This window comes from Sardina pilchardus, chromosome 12 (assembly GCF_963854185.1).
Source record: "Sardina pilchardus chromosome 12, fSarPil1.1, whole genome shotgun sequence".
NCBI lineage: Eukaryota > Metazoa > Chordata > Actinopteri > Clupeiformes > Clupeidae > Sardina > Sardina pilchardus.
Genome location: NC_085005.1, coordinates 17,822,091 through 17,838,954, shown reverse-complemented (window position 1 = coordinate 17,838,954; position 16,864 = coordinate 17,822,091). Strand labels below are relative to the sequence as shown.

At 46.2% G+C, this 16,864-nt stretch overlaps 2 protein-coding genes and 1 non-coding gene across 9 annotated transcripts in view; 2 read left to right on the top strand and 1 right to left on the bottom strand.

The window, feature by feature from the left end:
- The first annotated feature begins 16 nt into the window (after positions 1 to 16).
- LOC134098555 (WD repeat-containing protein 20-like) lies at positions 17 to 9,123 on the top strand. 2 transcript variants are annotated; one of them, XM_062551633.1, is made up of 4 exons: positions 17 to 273; positions 3,099 to 3,281; positions 5,198 to 6,685; positions 7,656 to 9,123. In XM_062551633.1, the coding sequence occupies exons 1-4, from the start codon at positions 25 to 27 to the stop codon at positions 7,707 to 7,709; spliced, it is 1,974 nt and encodes a 657-aa protein (XP_062407617.1). In that variant the 5' UTR covers positions 17 to 24; the 3' UTR covers positions 7,710 to 9,123. The 2 variants fall into 2 exon arrangements, with proteins under 2 accessions (XP_062407617.1, XP_062407616.1); XM_062551632.1 differs by having other exon boundaries at positions 5,198 to 6,688.
- A 1,891-nt stretch (positions 9,124 to 11,014) lies between these two features.
- trnar-ccg (transfer RNA arginine (anticodon CCG)) lies at positions 11,015 to 11,087 on the top strand. Its single transcript has one exon. It is a non-coding gene; the product is annotated as a tRNA-Arg (tRNA).
- A 1,889-nt stretch (positions 11,088 to 12,976) lies between these two features.
- The window catches only part of scml4 (Scm polycomb group protein like 4), a 39,552-nt gene continuing 35,664 nt past the window's right edge, over positions 12,977 to 16,864 (bottom strand). For all 6 annotated transcript variants that reach the window (XM_062551222.1, XM_062551224.1, XM_062551223.1 and 3 more), the window contains 2 exons: positions 16,198 to 16,343; positions 12,977 to 15,012 (listed from right to left, as the gene is read on the bottom strand). In XM_062551222.1, coding sequence (XP_062407206.1) covers positions 14,887 to 15,012; positions 16,198 to 16,343 — 272 coding nt within the window. In that variant the 3' untranslated portion in view covers positions 12,977 to 14,886. The remainder of the gene's footprint in view (positions 15,013 to 16,197; positions 16,344 to 16,864) is intronic.

The window sequence follows — 16,864 nt, the reverse complement described above, 5'->3', positions numbered from 1 at the left end:
ACAGGATGAATGCAAATTTCCAAGATGGCGGTGGAGGGAGGAGGGAAGGAGATGAACGAAATTAAAACTCAATTCACCACTCGGGAAGGCGTCTATAAACTCCTTACGCACTCCGAATACAGCCGTCCCAACAGAGTGCCTTTTAATTCACAGGGCTCCAACCCGGTCAAAGTCTCTTTCGTGAACGTCAACGACCAGTCTGGTAACGGCGACAGAATCTGTTTCAATGTGGGCCGGGAACTCTACTTTTATATTTACAAAGGCGTGAGAAAGGTAAACCTAATGACATCACATATCTGTATGCAATGTCATGGCACCTCTGTGTTCAAAGTTTGTTTGTCTTCCCTGTAAAAGTATTGGGCAGATTTGCCATATGCACAGTGCGTTTCAAAGTGAAGCAATCATGCCTAGTTTATTGTGATTTCACCTTGCTAAAAGAACAGTGATAATGCTAACGTTAGCTGTCCTGTCCCAACTTCAGCAAGACAGTTTATTGAACACCGTTTGACAGTCTAGCATTATGTAATTTTGCTGACGGGTTGCCTCTCACCCACCTGTGGGTTGCACCTTAAACACCCTGTAAATGTTATCTCCTCTCCCTTGCCCCTGGGTCTGTGGTTTTAACCTTGGCTGCTCGAGGTACCTCTGACTTCGCTTCACAATGTTTACTGCAGGCTTAACGGTCTTTTGGTCGATGTTCTGCCTGTATGTGTTCATGCAACGATCAGAATGAAAAGTCGAAGTGTTAAACCTCGGTTGAGAGATATAACCTAGAAACATACGCAGATTAGAATGAGCTGTCAGTGCTAAAGAAACGCAGTGGCGAAAGCATCAGTGAAAAGGGCGAGGGTAGTTAAGTTGATGCTGACTGTGCAAAAAATGACAGTGTTTGTTACTTCCGTCCAAGATCTACATGTCAACAAATGGATTTGTCAAAGGGCAGGCTTCGTTTTCCAGCGCTTTCACAAATATCTATTCATCATACCCGTTATGGAAATCTTCCAAATGCATCAGCACCACCAGTAATTCATTTTCGGGCTAGTTTTTAACAGAATGCAACATAAGACTTGCTGTGTTGATCTATTCTGCTTCATGTCACAGTCCAGATCATTCTTCCACCGTGGCATTTGAAATGTTTGGTTAAAACGGCAGACTCCTCAGTAATTATGATAGGAATGTTTGCTGTGCTTTTCATATGTGATTGACCTGTGGTGGGTGGCCAGACTTCACACTCAAACATCATTGTAGTGTCCATGTTATCAACATGATGCACGGACAAACAGACAGAAATTGTGAAAGCTGCTATCAAAGAGGAAATTAAGGTCCTGCTGTCACCTGTTGAATATGAGTGAGTTGTGTATTATCAGTGGCTTGGGTGGTTATGTTATCAGCTGAATTTGTTAGCCTGTTGACACAGTGCAATGCTGTGGCCCTATGATGCATCATTCTGCTTGGGACCATGGATGTGGGAAAAGCTTCCTTTGCAACATTTCACATCTCTTCACGATACTCTGAACACTGTCATTCAAACCTTGAGGGAGTGGGGATGTACTGATAGATGATTTAAGAAGGCTGTCATGTAGCCCTGTTGTCTGGCAGGTTGTCTTTCACTTCACACTGTGTCACTCTGCACGCATGAGAAAACCATCATTTTGCATCCAGGACTTCAAAGCTGAAGGATGTGATGCAATCTGATGGTAGAATCAAGCATAGTGCAATGTGTCAGTGCAGTTTTTATGCGTTTTAAAGGTAGGGTAAGCGATGCTAGATGATATTGTGTTTGTTAATGCTTATGTTTTTTTTGCAGAAGTTTTTGTCCAAAGCAACTTGCATTATATTTGATCAAAAGATCAAACAAAACACACCAGAGAAGTAGCTCGCCCCTGCCTTCAGTGCTCCCCGAGAAACTCACACACATTGTTTTGTTTTTGTTCAAGGGATAGGCTGCCCTCACATTGTTTGTTTCCAGTTCATGGAGTCAGGGGTGTGTAAGAAGACCGTTTTTGTTTTACAGTGTACTCAGAGAATGGAGAGTTGGCGGATCATGAGGAGATATTTGCTGAATGTTACGAAAAGTGTTGTGTGTCAGAAATTGCTTACCCTACCTTTAATGAACCTTCGTCATCCGTAGTCTATATAGTGCACATAGACCTGCTTGCGGGTATGTGCTACCTTTTCCTGTTTGTTCTAGAAGTGTGTAGTCCTCCTTCTATTGTTCCTTAGAAACCCCTAAAGTCTGAGACAACTGAAGAAGTTTCCCCAGATCTGTGGGTTGTGTGAGCCACCTGCTGGTAGGCAAGAGTACTGCATGCTAACCCACATACCCCTCTGAGGCCCCTTTTTTGTGCTAATGATATTTTTTTTCACATTGCATTATCATCAACTGTGAGGCAGTGAAACTGGAGCCCTGGTCAGAGCCAAAATGTCCGCCTAGCCTCTGCCTCCATGCCAGTTTCTGCAGCCCCCCGGGCAATCTGTGTCATGGTGACGGGCAGCCGTGGCACTCTGCTTTACTCTGAGTCTGACTGAGGCGAATTGAGAGTGGCTGTCTGTAAGCTAGCCGACGAGGGCTTTTGACCTGTCTCCTTTGCACGCCCATATGGGAAGCCTTCCGATCATGACATGGATAAATATTGAGTTTGTCACCTGTCACGGCAAATCGTCTTCAATCCATACTGCGTACTCCGTGCGTGTACACACACTGAAGTTGCTTGCTTAAGCCTAAATGGCTGGGTGGTTCAGAATGTTTGTCTTCGTGTTGTTCCCAAAGCGCACCGCATTCATTATTCATATGGCCCAACATGAACTCTTCGGCAGAGAAAGAGAAGGAAATGACAAGGTTGCTTTATATAGACCATTCCTCTTTTATCATCAATTATTTGTGCAAGAGTGTGTGCATGTGTTTTAATACATGGGTGCATTATAAATAAAAGCTGCTTTACAAACAGTAAACTTATACATATACTGTACGTTATTAATTGTGTGTGTTTGTGTGTATAGGCTGTAGAGCTGAAACTGAGAAGTGCCGTTTTCAAAGCTAACCTTTTCTCTCTTTCTCTCGGTGTGTGTGTGTGTGTGTGTGTGTGTGTGTGTGTCAGGCTGCCGACCTGAGCAAGCCCATAGACAAGCGGATCTACAAGGGAACACAGCCCACATGTCATGACTTCAACCCGCTATCTGCGACGGCCGAGAGCGTCTCCCTGCTGGTGGGCTTCTCCGCCGGACAGGTGCAGCTCATCGACCCCATCAAGAAGGAGACCAGCAAGCTGTTCAACGAGGAGGTTCGTCTACACACACACACACACACACACACACACACACACACACACACACACACACATATGAGGGAGGACAGAGACACATTTTTCACTCCCTCTCATACTGTACATGCACACCCTTCCCTATTTCTGCACATTAGTCATAGAAAGCTGTGTTAAATCATCACACTTTAGGGCGGCGTAAAAGATAGTGGTGTATTTTGTAGTCAATATTGAAGTATAGTAAATCAACAATGAGCAATATAGTGCAAGCAGCATCAAGAAGTGACCACGACGACTCTGGCTCCAGTCTGACCTGAGGTCATCTCTCGATGCCACGCCCCACTCCCTCTCTCTCAGTCTTGTCCCGTCCACTTGCCCTCACCCATCAATAAAGGCCAGAATAGAGAGGAACTAAGCAGGTTTGGCGATTTCTTTGCTGTTTTCTCGGTTTATGCTTCCAGGTTCCTCTGCAGAGCTTCCCCTACAGCTTTAGCGTTTACAACACTACTCAATCGGTCAGTCTGCCTTCTCATGAGCATGATCACGAGGCTGAGAAACCGACCCGGTGGCACAAACTTGCAAGCGTGTTTTTTCCGGCCCACAGGCGCCAGGGGGAAGCCAGGCAGCCATCATTCAACCTGAAATAAGTCAAATAACCGTTCCAGTGACTGCCAAGCTGATACGTTAAGGCAAATTAAGCTTGCATAGTGCACCTTTAAAACAGCACGCTATCTGACATGCTCTCCAGTGGGGGGGACCCCGGCGTGGCCTCGGTTCCCCTCGACAGGTGAGCCGAGCTCAGGTGCTGTCGGCAGACCATTGTGGTAGTTGATTGGTCTTGTGCTACGTGTGAATAATGAATGAGTGAAGTGCTCCTCTCGGGTTGCATGACTGAACCATTTAGCGGAGCTTAGCCTCCCACAAAGCAGCTGTCCGGGACGAAAGTCACTCCGCCGGCGCATAGATGAAAAGTTTTCGAGTCCGTTTAAAAGTTAAAGTTAAATCTTTAACTTTAGCGTCTGTCGGCCGGGCAGACCGGCTCTTAAAAGGTTTCAGTGGTGAGTGTCTTGTCTCTGCTGGGAAGAGTGAATCTTAAAAAAGTTTCAGCAGTGGACTGTGTGTGTCTGTCGGAGTGACTCTTAAAGCTGTTAGTGATGTCAGTGCTGTGTGTCAGGCAGCAGTGAGGAAGAATAACATCTGCTCTCTCTCGTCATCAGCTCACTGTGTCCCTATCTGAGAGAACACTGTTGTTGACCAGAGGTCACAGTAGCGGTCATTCACTGAGGATGGCGTGTTTGTTTGTTTGTGTGTGTGTGTGTGTCTGTCTGTGTGTTTGTCCGTGTGTGTGTGTGTGTCCGTGATCTCTCGCTCTCTTTTGTTTGACCTGCTCCTCTGTGCCAGTACGGTCCTGTCCACTGACCGGCTCCAGCAGTGACTCACTGAAACCCATGCGTGCTGCCTTCCTGCCTCATACATGTCGCAGCAGCACAGAGACTGATTGTGTGTCTGTGTGTGTGTGTGTCCTTTCAGCAGAGGCTGATTGATGAGTTGTGGGTAATGCGTATGCGTCTGTCTGTGTGTCTGTCTGTCTGTCTGTCTGTCTGTCTGTCTGTCTGTCTGTCTGTCTGTCTGTCTGTCTGTCTGTCCGTCTCTCCTCTCCACAGAGGCTGATTGATGAGTTATGAGTAATGTGCATGCATCTGTGTGTCTGTCTGTCTGTCTTTCTGTCTCTCTCTTTCTGTCTCTCCTCTCCACAGAGGCTGGTTGATGAGTTATGAGTAATGTGCATCTGTGTGTCTGTCTGTCTGTCTGTCTGCCTAACCTGTTTTTTCTCTCCCTCCTCTCCACAAAGGGTGATTGATAAGTTATGAGTAATGTGCATCTGTCTGTCTGTGTGTCTGGCTAACCTGTTTTTCTCTCCCCCCTCCCTCCCCCAGAGGCTGATCGATAAGTCGCGGGTGACGTGCGTGCGGTGGGTGCCGGGCTCGGAGAGCCTGTTCCTGGTGTCGCACGCCAGCGGCAGCCTGTACCTGTACAACGTGGAGCACAGCTGCGGCTCCACGGCGCCCCACTACCAGCTGCTGCGCCAGGGCGAGGGCTTCGCCGTGCACACGTGCAAGAGCAAGCAGGCGCGCAACCCGCTGCGGCGCTGGACCGTGGGCCAGGGCTCGCCGACGCCGACGCTCAACGAGTTCGCCTTCTCGCCGGACGGCCGGCACGTGGCGTGCGCCAGCCAGGACGGCTACCTGCGCGTGCTGGGCTTCGACGGCGGCGAGCTGCACGGCGCCATGAAGAGCTACTTCGGCGGGCTGCTGTGCGTGTGCTGGAGCCCGGACGGGCGCTACGTGGTGGCGGGCGGCGAGGACGACCTGGTGACGGTGTGGTCGTTCGGCGAGCGGCGGGTGATCGCGCGCGGCCACGGCCACAAGTCGTGGGTGAGCGTGGTGGCGTTCGACCCGTGCACCACCACCATCGTGGGCGTGGACGGCGACGCGCCGGCCGAGTTCAGCGGCAGCGACGACGACTTCCAGGAACCGCCCACGCCCGTGCCGCCGCCGGCGACGACCGCGACGGACTTCGGGCGCGAGCGGGCCAACAGCGCCCAGTCGCGCCTCTCCAAGTGCAACTCCACGGACGGCTGCGCCATGAGCGTCTCGTACCGCTTCGGCTCGGTGGGCCAGGACACGCAGCTGTGCCTCTGGGACCTCACCGAGGACATCCTGTTCCCCCACCTGCCCCTGTCCCGCACGCGGACTCACACCAACGTCATGAACGCCACCGCTACCACTAACACCACCACCACCACCACCACCACCACCACGACGAACGCCACCCCAAACGCCAACAGCACGACGGGCACCAACGGCGGCGGAGGAGACAAGACGCCCGTGCTGTCCCACCCGCAGACCAACTGCCTGTCCGGCGGCGGCGGCGGTGGCGGCGGCTCGCTGCCGCGCTCCAACAGCCTGCCGCACTCCACCGCCGCGCCAGCAGGGGGCAGCACCCCCAACAGCCACCCCAAGGCCAGCAGCATCATGGAGAGCGCGCTGATCGCCACCGGCGTGCACAAGTTCGCCACGCTGACGCTGGCGCACGACTCGCGCAAGGAGCGCCACCACGACAAGGAGCACCGGCGCAACCACAGCGTGGGCAACTACATCGGCAGCAAGAGCAACGACAAGCTCAACCAGCTGAGCGGCTCGCGCTCGGCCACCTCGGGCTCGGGCTCGGCGGGCACAGCCGCCGGGCCGGGCAGGACTCTGGGCACGAGCCTGTGCCCGCACATGGAGGAGGTGCCCCTGCTGGAGCCGCTGGTGTGCAAGAAGATCGCCCACGAGAGGCTCACCGTGCTCATCTTCCTGGACGACTGTCTGGTCACCGCCTGCCAGGAGGGGTTCATCTGCACGTGGGCGAGGCCCGGCAAGGTGGTAAGGAGCGACCCCCACGAAGGGGTGTGTGCGTGTGTGTGTGTGTGTGTGTGTGTGTGTGTGTGTGTGTGTGTGTGTGTGTGTGTGTGTGTGTGTGTGTGTGTGTGTGTGTGTGTGTGTGTGTGTGTGTGTGTGTGTGTGTGTGGCATAATGGCTGTGGGTGCTACACATTGGTGGTGGTTTGAGTGTTGAGAAAAGCACTATATAAGTGTAACGTGTTGTTGTGTGTTTTCATTTTACTTTCCACAAATTCTGCCAAAAAAAATACGTGTAACATGACATAATTAAGTAGTCTAGACATAATTCTGTCACCCTGCTGTTGCAGTTTCTGTCATAAACCCAGGCAGATATCTCATAATTATTTAATTCCTTTGAGGGGACTACACTACTAAGGCTGCTGTTGAGGCCACCTGGTGCCAGTTCAGTGCAGGCCCTGAATGGTGACAGGACTGACGTCACAGCCCCATATGCCGAGACCGCACCAGCACAACTATTCCCTCTGGGAACATGTCAGCGTATTATTATTAGAAAGGACAAGTTGCTCATCCCATCAGATCATTAATAATTGATTTGTCAGAGGTCACTAACAACGATGTAAATAATACACTTTTTTACTGATGTAGGATTGTAAAATGCAAAGTGATTTACAGCAATAGTGTCTCGTTAAACTAGTAACATGAGCAACAAAAGGGATCAGTGGCCACTGACAGTAGTGACCGCAGATGGAAATGAGCTAGTTGCTAAATCTGATACAAACATTCTGTACTCTATCGGAGAATGCGCTTAATAAATGGTCCTCGAAATGTAAGCTGATGACCGATGACTCGTTCATGATGACTCGTTCATCATCTTTCGAAAGGGACCAGCAGCTGCATTGCAGGAGAAATTAGCTCTGTAGTGCTCTGTAGCTCTGAGTCCAGTCCATTTGCTGACCGTTATTTATCCCTTTCTCTCTTCACACACACAGGGCCTTCTGTCATCCCAGAATCCGGGCAGCTCTCCGAGCGGGACGGTCGTATAGCCTGCAGGGGGCGCCGTGCTGCTTAGCTGAGCGGAGCTCCACAGTGCAAGGGGCGCGTCAGACGGACCTGGCCCAGCAGGGGGGCCTGCGGATGCGGGTGAGAATCCTCCTCTGCCGGCCTCTGCCCAGAACGAGAGTGGAGAGAGCGCGAGAGCCAGACGGCCGCCGGAGGGGGTTCATCGGGAGGAAGAGGAAGAGTGGGCAGAGCCAGCGCTGGAGAAGAGGGCACTGTTGGCCAGCATGGCGAGGGAGGGCCCTTGCGGATGTGTGAAAGGGCCCCTGGAAGTCCTGCGATGTTCTGTGGATAAGAGGAAGAGGGGAATCTCGCCCCTTTTTTTAAGTTCTGTTTTAAACCTCCCTCTCAGTTTGGCTGAACCCCCCCCCCCCAACCACCACATCCATTTATTGCCACTACCACTCCATTCTCATTTCTGTTTTCGTTTGTTTGTTTGTTTGTTTGTTTGTTTGTTTTGTCTTTGTCCCTGTTAGCTGAGTGTGTGTTGAGTGTGTGAGAAACACTGTGCTGCACTCCACTGTTGTCCACGGACGTTCATCATGTAATCCTCGTCGTCTTCTTCTATAAGGGATGCCTGAGGCTGGAAGACTGGGAGAAGGACAAAGAGAATTCCTATTTAATTAACCCATCCACACAGCATCCTCCAGCGTTTTTGCACTGATCTAGTGTGTGTGTGGTTGTGTGTGTGTGTGGTTGTGTGTGTGTGTGGTTGTGGTTGTGTGGTTGTGGTTGTGTGTTGTGTGCATGTGGTTGTGTGCGTGTGGTTGTGTGTGTGTGCGTGCGTGTGTGTGTGTGCGTGTGTGTGTGTGTGTGGTTGTGGTTGTGGTTGTGTGTGTGCATGTGGTTGTGTGCGTGTGGTTGTGTGTGTGTGCGTGCGGTTGTGTGCGTGTGCGTGTGCGCGTGTGTGTGTGCGTGTGCGTGTGTGTGCTCAGATGGAGCAGAAGTCCCTTAAAGAGTACTGTGCTGGCACTAGGGGACTATGGGAAGGCAGCTTCCTCCGTGAGATGGATCCTGCAATCATAGTTTTTTATTATAATAATAATAATTATTATTGTTATTATTAAGATGAAAGGAGATCATGTTTGCACTTAATAGTTTGCAAGAGCAGAGAGGCTTTACAATCTTTGGAGTGTAAAATGACTCCATGACAAGGTTGTTTAAAGTATAAATAGATGTAAGAAATCTTTGTACCTAAGGAACATTTATTTTAATATTGTGTCAGATAAAGAGATGGTCTGTATTATATATGTAAATATTGTAAGTCAAGGATTTATGGGGTGAAATCATTATTATAATAGATAGGTCTTCACTTCTGAGAAATAGTGAGATTTCTAATGCAGAATATATATGACTACACACGCATATAATAATATTAAAATAATCTTGAATACAATTCAACATACTCGTTTCTTGTTTTCATTACCGAAAAAAATATCCTCATCAGTAAGAGTTGTTCAAAAAATTTCTGCAACATCAGTTACGTAAGTGGATGTTTGAGCCAACAGACCATCCACTGCAGGACCCCAGTTGGGTGCATCAGAAGAACTGAAGAACAAACCTAAGGAAATGGAAGATGTGAAATGCCCTACATGTTAATTTGCATGACCTCATTATCAGTCTCTCCAAAACTCAGAGGGACATTTGTGTTTACCTGATCATTTCATGTTTCTTCACCCTCCGTCAACAACAGTGTCACCGAGGGTCACGGGCTTCCCACTATGGGCTCTTCTCATTCGTCTTTTTATCTATCCTCCCTTCCTTCCTTCCTTCCTTCCTCAGTCCTCCAGCTCGTTCGAACTGATCTATAAAGAACACTGGATAGACTATCCTATTGCTGCAGGCCCATCATTCTTTATCTAGATCAGTGGGAACGAGCCAGAGGACCAAGGAAGGAAGGAAGGGAGGATAGAGAAAAAGACGAATGAGAAGAGCCCTATGACATGCCCTTAACCATTACATAGTCACACTTTACTGGGACACAAGATATTCCACAGATTAGTCATCTGGATCTGCCTGCAGCATTTATGTCACCTTTTTATGTCATTTTAGGTCATATATGTGTATGGGATTAGAATCATGGATCTTGAACACAGGACACTGTCACTGTCATGAATCCTAACCCTAACTCGTCATGACTAAAAACAAATGACACTTGATGACAGAAGTGTTGACATATGACTTGTTCATGACAGTGTCGTGTATAAAGACGTCTTCAAGTAAGGTGTAACTACCATTCTTTGAAGATCAGGCAAAACACACAACCATAAGGAATCACAGAATAATACAGCAGTCATTAATAAAACCGCAATAAGATGAAAATAATGAGATGATCCCTATTCAAAAGTCTTTTGCAATAGTTGTGGATGAGTACCTTTATTCTCTCAATGGGCAGAGTTGCCAATTCCTCTTTACAGAAAACTCAATTTGGGTCTCATCACTCCAAATGACTTTGTGTCAGAAGTTCCGAGGCTTGTGTAGGTGCTGTTTTTGTGGCATTGGTCCAGTGATGACTTATTTTTTTTGGCAGCCCAACAGTGCAGCCCATTTTGGTTAGAGTTGGAGAATGTATCATGAGAAAGTCCCACCATTTTCTTGCAGTGAAGCTTGTATTTCAGCTGAAGTAGCTTGGCGGTGTTTAAATCTTTCTCGGGTTGCCTGACCTGGCTTGGTATTGAGCGAACTACTAATTTTCAACCTCTTTAATCAGACACTACTAACTGACATCTTCAAATATTTATGTTTCTTTTTATATTCTTTTCCTGATTTATACGGTCCAACTGCTTTTTCATGCAAATCTTTTGACACATCTTTTGCTTTCCCCATATTTCAGTAGCCAGAAAAGTCAGTGCAGCTCTGGGTGAAATATGCAGAGGTCTCACATGTAACTCATTTATCCTCAGGTACTACATCCAACCTTGTCATAAATGTGGAAATGTACCCTTAATAGTCAATTAAACCTGGGTATGTCAACCTTTGTGTATATCATCAGGCCAAACATTCGAGGGTATGTAAACTTTTGATGAGAGCCATTTGCATGATTTAAATCTTCAAAAGTTATTTTAAAGTCTCAAGTCTTTTAAAGTTATTTAAAAAGGGCACACACAATTATGTGATAATAAATGAAAGGCAATAAATGGCAAATCCCTAAATGAAAGAAAGATTTTCTGCATCATTCATATTTTCACATGCCAGGGTATCTAAACACAAGAGCACCACTGTATATGGTGTTTATCTGGATGAAACACAATATACTTGCAGACAAAGCCTTACGGAACATAAGTGAAACCGTGGCCCAGTGGCCTAATGGATAAGGCATCAGCCTCCGGAGCTGGGGATTGTGGGTTCAAGTCCCACCTGGGTCGCAAGATCTCTCACAGAGAAATCTTTAGGGTGATGCCAAGAAAATTTGTAGCACATTGATCTGGACCCAGTACTGTAGAGGAAAAAGTGGCAACACTCCCATAGAACATTGTGGAATAAATTGTCCGCGCTTTTCCATGCCAGTTTCTATGGAGATGGTAAAAGTTCCAAAAACTGCCAGTCACATGGTAAGTAGCCAGTGAGTGACTAGATCCCACCCTCCAACATCCGGATATCATGCCCTCCTGCTGGCTGTCCAGTACAGCCATACAGCAGAAGCTTTTAGGAACTATTGAGGCATGAATGAAGCACATGACCGCGTGGTGGCGACATCAAAGAGTGTCACAACTCTCTCTGTGGCTCAGAGTGCACCTTGTATTGTCTAGTGGCTATTGTGCTTCTGAGCTCCTCAGACACGCTGGGTCACTGGAAATGACGGACTGCATTACTGATTTGCACCGCTACTAGCTGCTTTTGTTTTAAAATGTCATCAGTGTTGAGCGTAAATGCGAGCCGGCACGGCAAGCTTCTCAAGAGACAGACACCTTTTTAAACTCAAAATAGTCATGTGTTCACATGTAGTTCAGCAATCAGGGAGGTGCAACTTGTACAAAGAGTTGTTTTTGCTGGGTGCACTCTATTGATTGTATTCTACTTTTCAACTGAGATTTTCTGACCTCCAAGTAGAAATGGAGTGCTACAAGGACTTCCAACTCATACCTATCTATCACTACATAACTCAGGGTAAGTCCATACCCAAGGAACAAGTTGTCCATGATGCATGATTGATTTGGAGCCCCCGCTAATTCCGCAGAACACCGTACAAGTGAGTCATCATCTCTTTATTGTAGCCTTTGCATAATACTCTGCATTCACAAACCGATGCACGTACGCATCTAACCCTCAAAAAAACACATTTCACAACACTGAAGCCTAATAAAACTTTACAAATAAAAAAACACGCACAACCATATATTTGTGTATACATACAGTATATATATATATATATGTATATATATAAAAAAGATCCAACGTATTCTTTCAAAAACACAGATTTTAGCACCAACATGAATGGTCTGTGTTGTAGTTTGGCGAATGAAGTCGTGCTTCTCAGAAACAATGTGGCGTTGACACATTTCCTCATCATATATAAAAGCATATCTAATATTCTCATATTTTATGTACAAATGTCCGTAATATCACAACAACAACAAAAAAAAACAGGACAAACACACAGAAGCGCACACAAAGCAATGATATTTCTACGGATACACGCCCTTAGAAACTTAATGGAGATCTCAGGTGTGAGATGTCTTGAAATTGACTTTTTTTTACAGGCAAATAACACTTCAAATGAGGCTTCATTTTCAAGCAACAGGTCTGTAGTGCTATGAGAGAAGTGCACACAACCACACAATTATGTGAGCATAACTGGTATGTTCTGCCATAACTGTACATGTGTGAGTGAGTGAGTGTGTGTGTTTGTGTGTGTGTGTGAGAGAAAGACTGTGTCTGTGTGTGTGTGTGTGTGTAGACTGGTCTGTCCGTGTTGCTTGTGTCACTTTCAAAGCTTTCATTGGTAGCTAGCAGGCTAAACCAATTTGCCAAAACGTTGCTACTGTACCAAACTAACTACTGCTGTCAAACAAATGTAGAGAAACGAAGGACTTCAAGATTGTATCTCCTCTGATCAACTCTAATGCAACTGTAATGCTCCAAGAACCAATACCGTCACAATCTAGGGTTGAGTAGTTTTTATGAGGTTTACTAGGAATTCAATATTTTAGAAAATGAACTGAACCGAAAAATCACAATCTGATCTGAATCGGAATGAGCTGAGTCAGCCATGTGCAGTATCTGAAGGATCTACGTTTGGAAAGCGTCTGTTTGCAGTGTTTTAGTGTGTGTGTGTGTGTGTGTGTGTGTGTGTGTGTGTGTGTGTGGTCTAGCAGGTCACACAAAGGTGCATGGCAGCACACTACATTGCTGTTAACAGGCGAACTTAACAAGCTTGAGTAAGACAGGATGAACAAAGCCATTCAACAAGGTGAAGTAAAAACCTGAAGCTTCGTACACAGAAGAGGAAAAAAGGTAAACCATGTTATTTTATCACAATGCTTCTAAATTAATATGGTATTTACAAGTTTATGTAAGTGTAGAAAGGCTATGCCTGCTGTTTGTTTGTTTGTTTCATCGGCTAGTGATCCCCATTCTAACCAAGCCTGTCCTTTAGTTATGCCTCTTGATGGGAGCAAAAATAATACAGATTTCAGCCATTTTTTCTGGTAACAAAACAACTTTCACACATGGGGATTTGTATTCTTGCTCCATGGCAACAAAGAAAAGCATGGCTGGTGAGGCGATTGTCCTGAAAGTTGTCCAGCTGGATGAGGTGTGTGTGCGTGTATGTGTGTATGTGTGTGTGTGTGTGTGTGTGTGTGTGTGACAGAGAGAGTTTTCAATATTCTGAAAGAAAAAAATATTTTCAAAAAATTGTTTTCATTGTTCATATCCAATAACAATGTTAGGAGTTTAAATAAAATGTTGATTCTAACTTTGAGAGGTTCTTCAATGGCAATTATTAAATTGTGCCATTTTGTTTTTCAAGCTATACTTTCCGAATAAGGAAAACTTGATATAATCAAACAAAACCAGATGCCAAATCCAGACCACTACACAAACTCTATGTGCTCAGCACATTAATAACAAGAGCGTGCGCACACACACACACACACACACACACACACACACACACACACACACACACACACACACACACACACACACACACACACACACACACACACACACACACACACATAAATGTTGTCATGTTTAGTAGTTTCTGAACAGAACTATATTCTATCTGAAGGGGATTCTGGTAATGATGAGCACGATGACACAGCCAAGAATCAAAATATACAACTAATCAACGATGCTACTTCTACTGGCCATAGCATCACCTATATACCTGTAGTGTACTAGAGAAGCTAGAGAATGCAGCTATGAATACATCTGTGTGTGTGTGTGTGTGTGTGTGTGTGTGTGTGTGTGTGTGTGTGTGTATGTGTGTGAATGAGTAACACAGTCAGGAGATGGTGTTGTGCAGCATTTAACTGTAGTACCTAGAGGTGGCCACAGGGTGTCAGTTCAGCATTAAAGAACGATACAATCTAGGGGGAATGGTATTGGATGGAGAAACAGTGCACTGCATTCAGTCTCTCTCTCTCTCTCTCTCTCTTGCATTCACTCACTCACACACTCACACACACACACTTCCTTCGCTACACTATTAAAGCTGCCAGAAAAACAAGAGGGGGTACAGTGCTGTGTCGTGAGTGAGTGAAGCTCACTTCCAGGCATCTTGTGGACAGATGCTAGCATCTATGGACAGATACTAGCACCTATCTACAGACGCTAGCACCTGTCCACAGACACTAGTACCTACGGACAGACAATAGCACCTATCCATAGACGTTTACGCGTATCAACAGATGCTAGAACCTATCAACAGACGCTAGCACCTAGCACTTTTTGCACCCTTTGCTTGAGTTCAAGTGCGGTGTTGAACTGTGCACAAATGCAACTATTCACAATTGACCCCATCAAAATATAACAAATTACAAAAGTAAAAAAAAACAAACAAACAAAAAAAAAAAGATAGGATATGCAAAAGTGCAGGTAGAGTCCGTTTATAGAAAGAAAAACTGCTCATGTGTGTGACAGTTTATGTCAAAGTGTGTCTGCGTGTGAGTGTTTATGTTTTTGTGTATGTGTTTGAGTATGCACATCTGTGATTGGTCAGAACTTGTTTTGCTTCAGCTTGTCGATATGGTAACAGAGCTTGAGAGCAGGCCCTAGCTTCAGGCCCAGGTACTTCATGATCATATCACTCTTCAGTAGCAGCAGGGCATCGCCGTCAATTTCCTGCTCACACACACACACACACACACACACACACACACACACACACACACACACACACACACACACACACACACACACACAATTAGTACACACACAACTCAAACACAGTATCAGAGTATCAGAGAGCATGTGTAGTGTTGAAAGCACACGTGATTGTGTTTGTGTGAGTGTGTGTGTATGATTATGTGTGTGAATTTGTGTCTAGAGGCGGTACAAGTACACACTGCACCCTACAAATGTCAGAGTGGCCTACCACAGAAATGAGGCCTTGCTAACAACAATCAATGTCAGTGCATCAGTGCTGCTGAAATTCAATGGCAGCTCTGATACAAGATTACCATGATTTACTTCTGATTCTTACAGTAACTTCCTGTGTATTAACGGCATTGTATATAAACCGCAGGACAGTGTTTTATTGCAAATTAAAAAATCGAAACCAAATTAATGCCATGTTAACTGCCACAGTGTATTGACCCCTATTGAAATTTTGCAAAATCAATGTACCAACTTTGGCTAACAGTTGGGAAATGACGGTACTTCACTAAATGTCCATCAGTAGCCTACCAAACTTTGTCAAACTTTGCGGTGGTCAAACTTGACAGCCTCGCAAGAAAGCAAAAAGGTGCAGATAGGCATATGCTTGATTTCATCTTGAAGGCTGAACGTGTTAGTGAAAGCTAGTCTATTCATGATCACCAAGCATGAGCAACTGACATGTGTAGGTAGCAAATGTTAACTGGCTAGGAATGTCAGTCAGTGCCTAAACAAGCCTTTTGACATTCAGTATACAATGCAAATGGGCTATTATACTAACTTTTACCTTTACAGTTTAATATGTTGAATGAAAGTCAGGCTAAAGTGACGAGTCTTTGCCCTATGTTGATCATCATCAGGGCATTTTTATCATCCATTCTTACCATGCAATAGTAACATTTTCTTTCTACAAACTTGCACTGATCTTTATCACGTAACAACAGACTCCATATGCAATCATATTTCAAAATTCATTCAATGATACATCTAATAGCTCAGTGAGTCTGTGTGTGTGTGTTGCTTGTGTGTGTGTATGCTTATGTGGGTGGTGAATGTGCTTACGTCCATTTGTGATGTGTGTATGTGTGTGTGTGTATGTGCGTGCGTGTGTGTGTGTGTGTGCGTGCGTGCGTGCATGCGTGTTGTACTCACGTGCTTTCTGAACACCTCGGAGTGCGGGCCCAGGGCGTGTGGGTCGGCGTCCTTGACGAACCACACCACCTCCTCCACCGTCCAGCTGGAGGGGTCCTTACTGGGGGGCGGCCTGGACTCGGACGTCTCTGGCACTGGACTGTAGGCTGTGGGGGGGGGGGGGGGGGTGGTCAAAGCAGTCTGTTATCACAAGGCTGTACATACAACCATACCAGCACACACCAATGCACAAGCACAAACACACGCACACACACACACACACACACATACTCATTGCTCGCATACACTCGTTCTTAAACACACTCACATTCACACACGCTTACTCACTCGTGCGCACACACACATGCACACATTCTCTCTCTCTCTCTCTCTCTCTCTCTCTTTTTCTCACACACACACACACACACTCACTCAGGCCTGCACACACACACACACACACACACACACACACACACACACACACACACACACACACACACACACACACACACACACACATGCACACACACACACACACACACACACACACACACACACACACTCAGTCTTGTAACATCTGCAACAGAAACCATTTGTTTAGTACCTTGGTGAAAACTACTGTCAAAGTCAGTGTTTGACATTTGCGTATAGTGGTTCTGAAATGACTCATTTACATTTAAACAATTGG

What these genes read in the sequence shown, in the direction of transcription:
- LOC134098555 (XM_062551632.1), top strand. Translation starts at nt 25, where the DNA reads ATGGCGGTGGAGGGAGGAGGGAAGGAGATGAACGAAATTAAAACTCAA. An exon ending in GCAAGCTGTTCAACGAGGAG is followed by an intron (nt 3,282 to 5,197) that starts GTTCGTCTACAC and finishes TCCCTCCCCCAG; the next exon opens with AGGCTGATCGATAAGTCGCG. An exon ending in GGGCGAGGCCCGGCAAGGTG is followed by an intron (nt 6,689 to 7,655) that starts GTAAGGAGCGAC and finishes TCACACACACAG; the next exon opens with GGCCTTCTGTCATCCCAGAA.